Source organism: Gymnoscopelus microlampas (assembly GCF_963454915.1).
Source record: "Gymnoscopelus microlampas genome assembly, chromosome: 17".
NCBI classification, from domain to species: Eukaryota; Metazoa; Chordata; class Actinopteri; order Myctophiformes; family Myctophidae; genus Gymnoscopelus; species Gymnoscopelus microlampas.
This window is the reverse complement of record NC_139954.1, coordinates 22,311,976-22,325,996: the sequence shown is the minus strand read 5'-3', so window position 1 is coordinate 22,325,996 and position 14,021 is coordinate 22,311,976. Positions and strand designations below refer to the sequence as shown.

Here is a 14,021-nt window from a genome sequence, read left to right as displayed (position 1 = left end):
AACGGAGGGATGCTGGTTTCATTCAGAGTCGGTTTATTCAACCCATCACACTGGGAGATCATGTTGAACAATACTGAGTAAACAACATCACACGGTCGACATTGGTTCTCTGAAAATAGTAAAAGCACAACACAAGTTTCACACTGAGACAAAGGAAAAACAAACAGGATGGTGCGTGCGGGCCAGAGGTCACTCAACGAATATATCAGTATAATGGGGCCAGCTGTAAATCAGTGACTGTGTGGAATATCAACACCAGGGAGCTTTATTTGTCCTCAGAAGAGACCAATTTTGACTTGGCCACCTCTACATCTGTTCACAAGACCAGTTTCCAGAAGCTTCAGTAAGTCCACTTTCACCTGGAGGAGACAAGGACACATATTGTTATGTATGCATAACACACAACCACCTTTGAAATATAAAGGGGAATGTTTTATTTGTATAACATTTAATTCAATTACCTCACTGACTGAGCTCCCCCCACTCCCCCCCCAAAATTGTCAACATTCATAATCTCTCACACAGAGTAACACGGAGTGAGTCAACACTCAGAAAATGTCCCTCTCCATTTAAACCCAGCAGGGGGCACTAACTCACCTCTGCAACATCCACCATCCTGCGGAGCTTCTGGTCCCTCCAATTCCAGTCCAGAACCAGGTAGCGTAGTGTCTGCAAGTTCAAACCCTCTGAGAGAGAGAGAGAGAGAGAGAGAGAGAGAGAGGGGTCAGAGAATATCAATGCATTTTTTTTAAATTGCACTAATAAATTGTGCATGAAGTGCATGTACAACAATTCACAGCTGCAGAGGTTATAATTCTATTTGGCGTATTGTTTCAACACGATATTGGTACTTCCATGCCCACATTATGTACCTCTGTCAATGAGAGACCAGATTCTGGCGGGCGTCCCCACTCCGATGTGTGTGACGCCCTTCTGCAGAAGCTTCACTTGTTCGTCTACCTTTAAATAACAAGATACAAAAACACAAACAAGACAGGCCACTTTACTCAAGCAAACACCAGATGATAGTACTCTATACAGTAGATGCAGGCACAGCATACAGAGTATTCATGACACAGGGTCTCCATCATCTCTGCTACCTTGATGTGTTTCGCAAACAGCTTCAGCACTTTGGCATCACCCTTGAAGGTAGTCAGCTGCCTGGTGATTACACAAAATAAACCAATCAAACATAATACACATTACTTGTATAGCACTTTTCCAACAAATGCCTAATTTTAGGCCCTTTTCATAGCAGGGATTTTGACAGGTAAACACAAGCGACAGGTAATAGCATTAATGTGTGTGCGTTTCATGTAAGTTTTACTGTGCCAGCAGCATGGAGAGCCGCTGCACAGTGAATTTAATGCTAGCATACAGAAACACCCACAATTAACATCATTCATTACCTACCTACTGTAGCTGTGTTTAGAAGCACTTTGCAACTTTGTTTCGAAAGGTGCTATATAAATAAAGCATTCTTATTATTATTATTTATGTCAAAATGGCAGCTGTGAATTGGATCAATTGCAGGGCAAAATCCCTAGTCCCCTACTGGACTGCGCAGTGGTTGTGACCTGGCTTTTAAGGTCACACTGACCTACTTTTGGCATGTGACACACCACCTTGATTATATGTAACCTTGTACCAAGTCTGGTCTTCCTAGGCATCATGGTATAGGAGATATGCTTCAGGCAAGATCTTGGAAAGACGGACAGATGGATAGTTGACCCCGGAGGACTGGTGGGGGACTAATAACAATGTGCTTTACATAGCAGCATAGATAGTTCTGAGAGTTATATAATTATGAAATACTACGAGTCCACGAAAGGTGCGCTCCGGTACATAGCCTTGCAGGACCTGTATCCCATAGACTGGAGGGATCATTACTCTGCGATTATTATTAAAACGTTTAAAATATTCAGAAATTGAGGTCCTTGGCCTGATGATGGCTGCGTGCACAATTAATATGATGCTGATCCACCTAGTAGTAGTTTGTGAAATAAGCTGCGGGCAGACAGAAAGACACACACACAAACATACAGAGCTAAATGCAATATCTGTGCCTGGCAGAGAATGCAAACATTACGGTTATGAAGCAGAGAACAATGGAACAGACATCATTGGTGTGTGACTCACTTGATGAGCTCAATAGTGCGGAGCGCAGAGCTGCAGACAATAAGCAGAACCACAGAACCCTTCTCTGTGTGCTGCTTTTGGGCCTTCGCCCATTTGGGACAAACTGAGTACAAGACAGAAAAAGGGGGCATCAGAATTAAACTCGAGACTCACTTCTTTTTTTTTATAAGAGAACTGGATTTGTCATGATAACAGATTGGAATTGTCATTGGAAGCTTTGCCCAAACTCACTTTCTTTCAAATAGGAAGACAGAGTGTGTGTCAAGTCATTACTGGTCAGGAAACTGGACTCTGGAAGACAACAGGATAGATAGAGACATGATGAGTCAGCAGGGCAGCATGCAGCGGTACAAGCAGCTTCCAGGTCAACAGGGGGACCCTGGCCCTGACTCATGCAGTGGTAGGTAGCAGTCACTTCCAGGTCAACGGTGAGACCCAAGACTCACCTGGCAGCGCAAGCTCTTCCTGTTCAATAACAGAGCGCTTGTCTGAGAAGTAATTCACAAGAAGGTTCTGCAGGTCTGCCGGACTGCCTGGTTTGGGTTCAGAGGTGGCGAGGACATCTGTGATGGTCTTCTTCTTCTTCTGAACAGAACAAAATATAATATTCACAAGACTTTGGAACCAGTGTTGGTCAATGCATTTGTAACTATCCACGATAGGACCATTTAATCCTGTTTCCAGGTAATCAAAAGTCTCTTGCACAGCTGAATAAAATCTTTGTGACAGCGTTGGTGGAGTATACACGTACACAGATCAAATAATAAAAAAACACCCCCACACTTTCTTCACTTACTCAATAAAGAAAACATTTTTCTATTGCATCGTTTCGGTGAAGTACCTTCTTCAGCCATCTTTTTTTATTTTTTATTGAGCAAGTGAAGACAGTCCGAGGGTGTTCTTTTATTCTTTTTGCCTCTTTCCAACATCACAAGTGTCGCTGCAGGTTTTTCACTCTCACCTTCCTCTTTCTGGGTTTTTTTGTTGACTTGTCAACCTCATCTTCTTTCTTCTCTGGAGCAACCACACACTCCTTCTGTAACAACCAGGTAAGAGGACATGTTTTAGGTTAAATTCAATTTAACCAAATCAATCAAACAAACCAAATATATCAGTCAAAAGATTAGGCACACCTGAAAACGATTTACGTGGCCATAAATGATCAATGTTCATTCTACATCCTCCTATAATTTGAGTAACCTCTGTCCGTTTGTCTGTCGTGTGTCTGTAGTGGTGAAGCTACCCAGTTCTCCTCAGTGGCTGGAGCAATTGCTCTGATTTTGCACACAGCCATTGACCATTACCATCTGAACTTAACTGTGAAGCCCGTTTTTCAATTTCATCAAATCTCAGCTTCTTATTAGCGTTTATGTGTCAAACAATGTCGCCTCCCGGGTTGCCAGATCATGTGCGCATATCCCCCCACGGATGCGTCGACCGGGTATGGTCTAGTGTAACATAATTCCAGTAAAAACAGTAAGTTAGGTCGAGACATGTCACAGACAGTGATTGGCGGTTACCAGCCTGTCAACCCATGTCAACGTTTGTGTCTGCTATCACAGTGTAGAAACAGGTATGAAGGAGTACATTTTGAAAACAAAGATTTAAACTAGCAGCTGTAGATGTGATATTAATCAATATTGAACAACTCCATGACCTACAGTATAGACTAAAATGATTAGGCTGTTCGTAAACAAGCGGCGAGAGTCCTGCAACACGTTTGTTTCCATTTCTCCCCCGCATCCGTCTGTCTGCTCCCAGCTGCCCTCAGAGACGCAGGGCAGGCAGCAGTACAATGACTGGTCCCTGCTGCCACAATACTACGATGTTTACTGTACTGTATGTTGCTTTGTTGTCCATCCACTAAATGTTGTTTAGTTGTCTATCCACAACTGATAGAAAAGCCTGGTGACGCATAAACATATCAGTTGGACGGTGGTGCGACGTACAGTAGGTGTTCGGGCCATGATAAAAAAGCATAAACTACTTCACATGAACAATGTTGGTGTACTGTAATTAAGTGACTCACTAGGGAATATATCGTTGCTGTCCGGCAGAAACCAGCTATCTCCATTTTTCCGCTTTTGCATTTTTTCCCCCATAAATCAGTGCTATTGAACACCCTTTACGTCTGTGTGTTGATTCAAAAAATATTGAACCAATGAAAAGTATTAAAAAGCGCTTCTGACAAAACCAGCTAACTCCATTGGATCCTCACACTTTCTGCTAAACCAGCAAAGTCCACCAAAGGGGACAAAACCTCCTAACTCCAGCAGAGATATATTTAATATACACAGATTAACAATTTAAAATAGAAAACAAGCCTTTTAACTGGTTTCGGTTTGGTGTGGTGAGAGGGGGCATGACATGCAGGGATAGAATGCTTTCTCTCCGATACGTAGAGCGATAGAGAGGAGTACAGTATATGCATGGCCAGACTAATATCACTGCGTCCGTAGATATTAGTCTGGAATCTCTGTATGGAACCTGCATTTCCAAGGGGAGGATTTAAAAAAATGCCTCTGGTGATCCAGGGGGGGGAGAGAGTGAGAGAGAGTGAGAGAGAGAGTGAGAGAGAGAGAGACACACACACCTTCGTTCTCATTCACAGAGAGAAGTTTTTCTCCACAGCCGGCTTGCCTAATTTCTCAACGTGAAAATTTAGTGACACGTGGTGAAATCGGACGGAGGTTTCCTTATTTACATAGGATATATCACCTTGAAGAGATATTATTATAGACGTAGAAAATGCATGTGCTAAAGTAAGGCAGTGTCCAAAATTAGCTGAATACCCAAAACGGTACTTGTAGTGTTGGGAGGTGCATTGTGGTGCAGCAAGTTAGTGCACTGACCATTATGTTCCATGTGAGTAACAAACATTTAATTGGAGTCATACATCATACGAGATACATCATAGACGACAGCGGAGCCACACCATTCCCATCTGGATCCCGAGATCTTATGTTAAAAGATACTGGCAGTTTTCTAATTCACTACAATGCAACATAACACTACCACACGGTACCTTCTTTTTCTTCCTGGCGTTGTCTGGATTTTCTGTTACACTGTTCCTCTTCTTTGTCGATTTTGTCTGGGGGTTTTCTGTGGATTGTGTCTGTTCATCTCCTGTCTTCTCCTCCTCTTTCTCAGACACATCTGAAAAAAGAAGACAATTTTCATCACTCAACACTGGAGGTGCTAAGACAATGTCGAAATGAACAAAACCTGTAAATCAACTTTAATTTGGTTCTAACTGAACTACAGTAGATACAACACACTGGCCCAGAGAGACAATATTAAGACAAGTCTACAGCTATATGAATACTTGTCAAATAGCGTGTTCCCTATTATCATCCCTACCATACAGTATGTATTAAGACAAGTCTATATCAATACTTGTCAAATGGCGTGGTCCGTTTCATCATCCCTAGCCACTATTAAGACAAAAAGCAACCGTTCTTCATGGATAACATCATTAAGAGGGCACACAAAGTGCAAAATGAAGTTCAGTCTGTTTTACTCAGGCCAATGTGCTAATGCTTGGGAGTGATTAGCAAATCATTAGGTATATTCCAGTGCATACTGCACTATATGGACAAAGTAGGACAGCACAACATACTACAGTGGATACCAATATAGCAGTCATTGAAACAAGCATCTAGTTATCTTTAACCCCCCTTTCACCAACTGCTCTCGTGCTCTTACCCACTTTAACAACCTCTTCAATAGAGGGCAAAGGAGACTGCTAGCTCATAAATACATTGGCTTTAATTAAAAAGGGACAAATGCCAGTGTGAGAGGACTATAAATCCTTTGGTTTCCTAACAGTGTCCTTACTGACGGCCCATGATATCCAAGTTAAATAGAAATAGATCACAAAGGAATAGACAGGTGGAGAACGTCTGTCTAACCTTTTCAATGGCTGGGCCTAATGACTAGCACTTTAAGATTTGTTTCAAATGTATCAAGTAAATGATAAATAAAATGTATTATTAATATTATTATATTATTATATATATCAGATAACAACGGACTGTGTGTGTAGGTATGAGAGATGATGGGCAAGATGGCCCAATAGCTCCGGTCTTCCACAACCTTCCCATACCTGACGGACCATACACCGTGGTTGAGTACCAGAGGGCCAAGGCTACCAAGTGTGACAAGAGCTGTAGGGAGGATGCAGTGACACCCGAGGTTCTAAAGTACATGCCCATAGATGAAGTGCTGGACTTTATCAACCAAGCACATACACCTGTGGCATACAATGATCACCATGCACTGAGACTTGCAATCAGTGGCAGAGCGGAGACACTGGTGTTCCTGCTGGTCCTGGGAAGACTCAGTGAGTACATCCCATCACGATAACCAACCTTGACTATGCAGATGAAATTGCCCTAGCTCGGACACAGCAAAGAAAGTAAGGGAACTACTACGGGCAGCAGAAAAAAAGTGCAGGAAAATTGGCCTTAAGCTCAGTGCCAAGAAAACTTAAGTAATGGCATTTCTACTACCAGCGGGACAGAGCTCGAGGTAGTCAAGGACTTCAACTACCTCTGTGCCTGGACTTCCTCGACAGAACAGGATCCGATAGTTCGGAGGGCATTTGCATCAGAAACGTGGATCTCTACGGAGGCATCCTGTGGGTCACGGACAAGGTCAGAGAGAGAAGGATGAGGCTGGCAGGGTTTCGATTTTAGCTATAGCCATAATTTTATACTTTGGCTATTACAAAAATTTAAAAAAAGAAAAATAATTGTATTTATTATTTTATTTATTCTCACCTATGACATGCCAAAAATAGGGACGCCAGGTTGAAAGTGGTTAAGGTCCTGCCTTGTACCATATAAATTAGCTTAGTCAGGCCATTACGCTTTCATTTCTACACTGAATAGTTATGCATGGCGTTTCCTGAGGAGGCTTATCCACTGCCCGTTTAACTGAACATGGTTATTCGTAGTAAGCCATCTAGGAATCCCCTAATTCACTTCAAAGTAGGCTTAGTGCCTAATGCTGACAGACGCTGGCAGATTAAGACATTTTTTGGTGACTACACCATGCTTGAATAGTTGACCTTAAGCATGGAATTGACAGCCGAGTTATATGAAGCGCCATAAGATTATATTTGGAGAAGGATTACATGAAGGCAGCATGGTGATGTTTTTAGCCACAGTACATTCCCCCTGGGGACCGCCCAGGTGCTGCACTCCATTTCATTGTCAGAATATTTGGCATCCGCATTAGTGAAATACGTTATAGATTCTGAGAATATTTCGGAATTTTCAAGATTTGTAAAAAAAAGAATTAAAAAAGCAGATCTACAAGCGCACAACATGTCATGTCGCGTTGTGACGTGTTCAAAACACGTTGTGAGCTTGTATATTGGCCATTTTCAAGAAATTGTGAAATTTTTAATTTTTAAATAGCCAAAGTAAAAAATAGGACATAAATGGTTACGTAGGTCATAATGCGAGAAAAAATCAATAGGAAGTTGACATTTTTATAAAAATAACTAACAGTACTGGGTTTGGTGATGTTCTATACTGTAAGAACCAGGTTTGTTTGCTTCATTTACAGGCTAAAAGAGCTCCTCCTGAGCCTCTTCACTCTACAATGTAAGTCAATCATAACATAAATTACCAATTTCTAGTCAATGGAGAAATTATTTTTGATTTCTTGCCCATCTTTGTTGTTACATCATGGCAAGGTAACTACACAACCCAAACCTCTACCAAAGTGGTCTTGCCCTTAAGCCCTATTCAAGTCTACCAGGCCAATCTACAAGCTCACAACATGTTGCAATGCGATGGAAAAGAGAGATTGTAGATCTGCTATTTATTTTTATTTTTTAAATGACATGCCCCAAATAGGGACACATCGGCTGCATTATGCTGGTATTATCGGCCAAACCGATAGTTCGATCTGGTTCTAACGACAACGTCCAGCCACCACCTTGTCCATGACCTCCCTTTTTCTCCTGTCCCCGTTATCTGTCCGTCCAATCTTTGTTATTACACCCTTCCCCCATATTGTCTGCTCTGCTCTCTATCACTCTTCATTATGGTCATAATGTCTAGAGAAGTAGAGGGATGGAGAACGGAAGAGTAGCAGTTAATGCCCAATTCCAATTCTTAAGAGTCTTAAGATAGTGTCACATGCAATTATAGCAGATCTATAATACATCTGTAACTTGATGTGAGCTTATAGATCCGCTATTCTTGGGACGTGACACTGTCATATGTCGAAATATAAATCTAGCTTAAGACAGAGATGAGGGAAAGAGTGATTGGAGTTTTTTTTTCTGTCCCCCTCCTGTCCATTTTTCTAGCCACACCCATTTCTCCCACTTGCACCCCCACCTCAATCGCTCTCTCTCTCTCCCCTCAACCTTTATCCTTCTTCACACACAGTCCCCCCCCCACCCAACCCCCCACCACCAATATCATTATGGACCAAACCAGCCACTCTCTGAAACCCTTCCACTCTTTGGCACACACATGCTTTCCTTGCATTCAACCTGGAGCGTCAACTTCTGAGAGAACGTGAGGACACGCAGTGGCGGAAGAGGAAGAGAGAGAGAGAGAGAGAGGAAGAGAGAGAGGAAGAGAGAGAGAGAGAGAGAGAGAGAGAGAGAGAGAGAGAGGAAGAGAGAGAGAGAGAGAGAGTAGAAATACCTGCAGTGGAGCAAAGGAATAAGGACTTGATTATTAGAGCCGCAGAGACAGTGGCATACAGCTACAGTAGCAGCAGAAACCCTGGCCTACTCCTGTTCTCCCTTGGTCCACCTGTCCGGCAGGTAAGACTTACTCTCCGTCTGTCTGTGCTTTCAGCTCCTTGTCTATTAGATGTGGTTCTGGATGAGTTGTGTTTAACCTGTATACGTATATCAGGAGGCTTTGGAATGTCTCCAGAGAGATGTCTGGCAATGATTATGACAATCAACTCAATTTAATGGGGAAGTGTGATGAGAATAGATATTCAAATCAAAAACCATCATCACATTTGTGCTTTAATGATAGATCAAGGTGACTTTATCCTTTCATAGGTTTATAATTAGCGTAGAGAAGTAACTCATTTTGGGGCGAGCTCAGAGAAATGATGAGCTGCATTTTAAATTAAACATCCCAATGTCACAGTATAACTGACTGATGTTAACATCAACCGCTGTGATTGCGCTAATTCTTTCAACATGACATGAAACTGCTCCTGACAAATGACATCGACCCAGTTAAAAGGTGCTGAGTGGGGCAGACAGATGACAGCTTAAACCCAATTCTAATCTCTTTAACACCACAAAGACATGCATGCCCTGACAAGCTGTTAATGACTGAGACCCACTGTACACCTCTGAGAGTGTGCGCGTGTGTGTGTGTGTGTGTGTGTGTGTGTGTGTGTGTGTGTGTGTGTGTGTGTGTGTGTGTGTGTGTTTCTGTTTGTCCGTGACATGTTGCTGATTCAGCAAGGGATTGATTCTAGGATTATACCAGGGGTGGGGTATACCCTTAAAGTTACAAATAGGGTGGGTTCACTCAGTTGCATGCAAGCGCATGTGTGATGGGTGCATGTGGCTACGCTACGGTCACAGGGGGCATTGGAGTGGTGGTTTTCCCCTGTGAGACAGTACAGGCATCACATTTCCATGTGGAATGGCCATGGATGTGTCTCTATGAAAAGCCCTCTATTAATAAAAACACACAGATGCATGGCTGCAGCATTTAAGAGCAGTGGACCTGAAAGCATGTGAGAAGTTATCAACTTAAAGCCCTATTTTAATGCTTTATCGCACACATCGCATTGCAACGCAAGCCTTTAGATCGGCTATTTTCATAATTTCTGGAAAATGTATACATCATTCGGTGTGATAAAAGGGTCCCATCATGTGTTTCCTATGCATTAAAACAATGTGCTTCCACACAACTTCATTGTACTGGTATAAAGGTCATTATACCATTATACCAGATCTACAAGCCCACAACACGCAGTGTTGCGACACGTTGTGGGCGTTGTGTAGATGGGCTATTTTTGGTGAAGAGATTTGGTGTAGAGGGAAAAAAGGAAGGGGCCAAGTTTAAACCGCTGGAGGACACCAGTCTATGAAGTAAGTGGTTATGTCAACTTTCCTCAAAAGAGTCAGGCTTTGGACTAAATATTAGCTGTGGTTGTCTGGCATGGTGCAAGACCAGAGTGTTTATTAGCATAACCCTAAATTGGCACACAGGGTCTTAGTTAGCAGTAGCACCACTGCTGAACTGTCACAGCATTGGATTACCATGGGAGTGTGTAGGGGTGGTAGAGAACATATCTAGTGATACAGTATTTATAATTGTGCCAGAAATGCCAGAGTTTAAAGGTTATTATTTTTGGAACAAATACAATATTGCATAATTCAAGTGTAACGTCTCAATGTTCATTAAAAGAAAATCAATCTTTGGTGTCCCTCTCCCCTGTAGGAGAGGAAGAACAACAGATTAGAGTGCTATTAAGAAATGAAACTCAAGGTCACAAATATACCGGTAATGGAAATCTAGTGAGACATGACACCGGTTAATTCATTACACAAAACAGCTAGAGGACCTAAAACAGTATGCAAATTGACCTACAAGGTTAAGTAAATCGTGGCAGTCTAGGATGAGCAGAGATCTGTGCTGAAGATCTGAATACATACTACAGTGACCACAATATCCTCCGGGTCAGGGTCAGCACAGATGGTAGAGACTAGAGGAGGAAGGTCTGTGGGCTCAGATGAATACAGGTCAATTAATTTGGAGCTCAGATAACCAGAGATCAATAGAGGTGAATGGCTCTAGTCTGGCGGGGGCTGGTATGAGCAGAAATGGGGGCAGCTCAGTCCGCCTTTAATGGAAGATCAATAGCAGGGACCGGTTTTAATGGATGGTCAATGGATCTGAATGGTTTTAATGGACGGTCAATGGCTCTGACTGGTTTTAATGGGAATCAATCAAAGTTGTTTCAGGAAAGAGCTGAATCGCCTCCAGACAGATAATGCAATGAAGGCTGATTGATTTTGGTTATGAGAGGGTTGGAGTGTCGCATACACATGTACTCGTACGCTTATATGACTTGCACGGAGATCCTGTACTCCCAGTCGTGTGCCTTCTTGGCTGTTTTGAGTGGTTACTTCTCTTATGGGAGCAAATAGGCCTGAGTAAGCACTGGTAAAGCTCTTAATCACCAAAACAGTTTACTCCATTAGAGTGATTAAAGACACCGATCACACCTGTGGAGAGGTACAACACTAGACAAGACCATTACAAGCTGATACTAAAACCCAGACATATCGGATTACACGTTTAATACGTGTACACCTAGCGGGCAAAACAACTCTCTTGTTGTGCGCTAAGAGCTGATAGTGTGGGTTGTGATTCTGTTCATAGTCACAATGCGATTTGTGCGTTTCCCTAAAAGCAATATAATACTGCTTTCTATGAAATCAATTTGTTGGTTGTTTTCCAAAGATCGATAACTCCTCCGGGGACAAGTAGCAACTACCCAATTTGGAAAGGTTAGATATTGGTTTGGGGGCCCACCGTTTTCCTCTCTCCAACGCTGCTATTGAGCATGTGCTATGGTTAAAATCAATGGGAGAATTTAGGGTACACACACACGCAAGCAAAGTAGAAAGCTATAGTGGAATGAGGCACTGGACAAAAGCCAGAATTGATTACCAGTGTGTGGTAGGACACTCGGGAGGGATGGAGCATTCCTTTACTCATCCTATTCAATCAATTGTCTTAGCATCTCACACTTGCTGTCACTTGTTGTCTACCCAGTGGTTAGGGAATGGAAGACAAAGCCTATGCCATGTCCTACATTAAAATGTTTTATGTTATCTACTAAGTCTAGGTGAAATAAAGATAAATCAGTGCAAAGAGCCGATACATTGTCTCTTCAGATTTAAACAGTTGTCTAACAGGGTATACTGTAGCTAGTGATTGTTTATTAACTGCCTTGTGGCATTGGGATAATTATTCACTCTATTGGATAGAATGCCAGTGTGCCTGTTAATTGGATGTGTGTGCACCTGTTAGGCTCAGAGCTCACAGACAGAGTTGCAGTACAGCGTGTAACCAGCAGGTGGAGCAGCAGTAGCATAGTAAATCTGACACCATCTACTGAAAGTTAATAATTGGATCCTGATCTGCTCTGCAGTACAAAAAAATGCCAAATTAGTGATTATAAATCCTTTAGTGAAATGTTTTTGAGACTGCTGACAGAGGCCTGTATTCCAGCTATCATTTGCACACACACGCACATACAAGCATGCACATACAAGCACGCACACACACACACACACACACACACACACACACTTTTGCTATATGATCTGAGTCTTTAATGTGTTGCTAAAACAGTATAACAAGGCGTGAAACAATGAGAGCATGTCATGTACTGTACAAGCACTGTTGAACTATGTCTACACTGACAGATGCATAGGACCACAATGGAAACGAGTCCCCAGGTCTTTTTGGTGTTATCCTTTTAGCCTTAATGTCTTATTGTACCACGTGCCGTTTACATTTCTGAAATGAGACACTTTTACTTGGCCTAATGTAATCCAAATTGAAACCAAGGTAAATGCATGCCCCCCTCTCATTTCTATTAAGTGCATTAACATAATCAATTTGCACATGTCTTTATGTTGTGTGTGTGTGTGTGTGTGTGTGTGTGTGTGTGTGTGTGTGTGTGTGTGTGTGTGTGTGTGTGTGTGTGTGTGTGTGTGTGTGTGTGTGTGTGTGTGTGGTGGTGGTGGGGGGGGGGGGTGCACGTATGGCCGTTCCCCAGCTGTTTCTCTTTTCTTTTATTGTTAAGCAATGCTCAGCAGGGCTGGGTTTATTGAATGCCACAGAGTGAAGCTACGACCTCTGACCTATGATGTCACGACAGCACCATATGAGGTCCATGTGTCTGCAGGGATTCTCCTATTGGCCTCTAACTGTTTATCTGTATGAGAACTTGTGAGGAATCAGGGAGTCAGGAATCTTCTACTTCTAATGGGACAGGAATGTACAATGTTATAGCGTAGTTGAAACTAGCAAACAATTCTTAAAGGAAACCTTTTTTACCTAAATCCCATTGTTCTCAATGTTTTGATGTGACAAAAAGTGTATTTCTCCACAAAATGTTGACTTTGTGAAATGAAGTCAGACACATAATTTCACGTCATTGGGCTTACGTTCCATTGCTTGATGGCGCGAAGGATAGGGTATTTTGTGCCAGAACGTATTATTGATCTCCTGACAAAAGAAAAATGGGAAGTGTTTTAACCAGCAGTTGTTTTTTACCACTTTCAACCTGGCATCCCTATTTTGGGCATGTCAATTTGGGCAACTTCTTACATTAAAATTGGCTTAAGGAAGGACCAGCTGGCGGGCAGGCGGACCACGTCGTCACACTCATGTCCCTATGACTCAGCCCTAACCATATAAGGAGTTCCCAATGCAGCTACACCCAAATATGGAGTGTTTGTCTAACCTCACAAAAGAGGGCATTCCCATATATGGACATACATATGACATCAGCGATCTCCAGGTTCACTTGAGACGGCACACCTCCGTCGCGGTACAAAACTATACTTTAATCGGCGAAAAAAAAAGTCTGCAGTTGACGAAAAAAGCAGCGGGATTCGATCACGAGGGGTTGGGGTCAGCAGTCCAATGCTTAGTGAGGCAAACCACCAGACCGGTTAAAAAAAACAGGATTTTGGGCTGCATTAGAATGTGACAACGCCCCCACCGTCCCCGGAAAAAGAGTGCCGACAGTGAGATTCGATCACAGGGGTTGGGGTCGGCAGTAGAATCTAGTTGTAGAAAAGTATCACACGTCCAGAACTGCCTATTCAACCAATATGCCCATTTATGGGCATT

The 14,021-nt window shown here is 42.5% G+C and overlaps 2 protein-coding genes across 5 annotated transcripts in view; one reads left to right on the top strand and one right to left on the bottom strand.

The window, feature by feature from the left end:
• Window positions 1-16: 16 nt before the first annotated feature.
• Window positions 17-14,021, bottom strand: part of cmss1 (cms1 ribosomal small subunit homolog) — a 39,129-nt gene continuing 25,124 nt past the window's right edge. For 2 of the 3 annotated variants that reach the window (XM_084083654.1, XM_084083656.1), the window contains exons 2-10: window positions 5,165-5,295; window positions 3,101-3,175; window positions 2,586-2,724; window positions 2,371-2,430; window positions 2,140-2,242; window positions 1,101-1,161; window positions 873-960; window positions 598-686; window positions 17-359 (exon numbers count right to left, since the gene is read on the bottom strand). In XM_084083654.1, the coding sequence (XP_083939780.1) occupies window positions 276-359; window positions 598-686; window positions 873-960; window positions 1,101-1,161; window positions 2,140-2,242; window positions 2,371-2,430; window positions 2,586-2,724; window positions 3,101-3,175; window positions 5,165-5,295 (830 nt within the window). In that variant the 3' untranslated portion in view covers window positions 17-275. The remainder of the gene's footprint in view (window positions 360-597; window positions 687-872; window positions 961-1,100; window positions 1,162-2,139; window positions 2,243-2,370; window positions 2,431-2,585; window positions 2,725-3,100; window positions 3,176-5,164; window positions 5,296-14,021) is intronic. The other variant, XM_084083655.1, reaches the window with a different exon arrangement.
• The window catches only part of LOC311063975 (filamin A-interacting protein 1-like), a 28,729-nt gene continuing 23,286 nt past the window's right edge, over window positions 8,579-14,021 (top strand). Inside the window, exons 1-2 of one of the 2 annotated variants that reach the window (XM_084083629.1) lie at window positions 8,633-8,691; window positions 8,752-8,932. The gene's annotated coding sequence lies outside the window, so the exon portion shown is untranslated. Of the gene's footprint in view, window positions 8,933-14,021 lie in introns of both variants that reach the window. The other variant, XM_084083628.1, reaches the window with a different exon arrangement.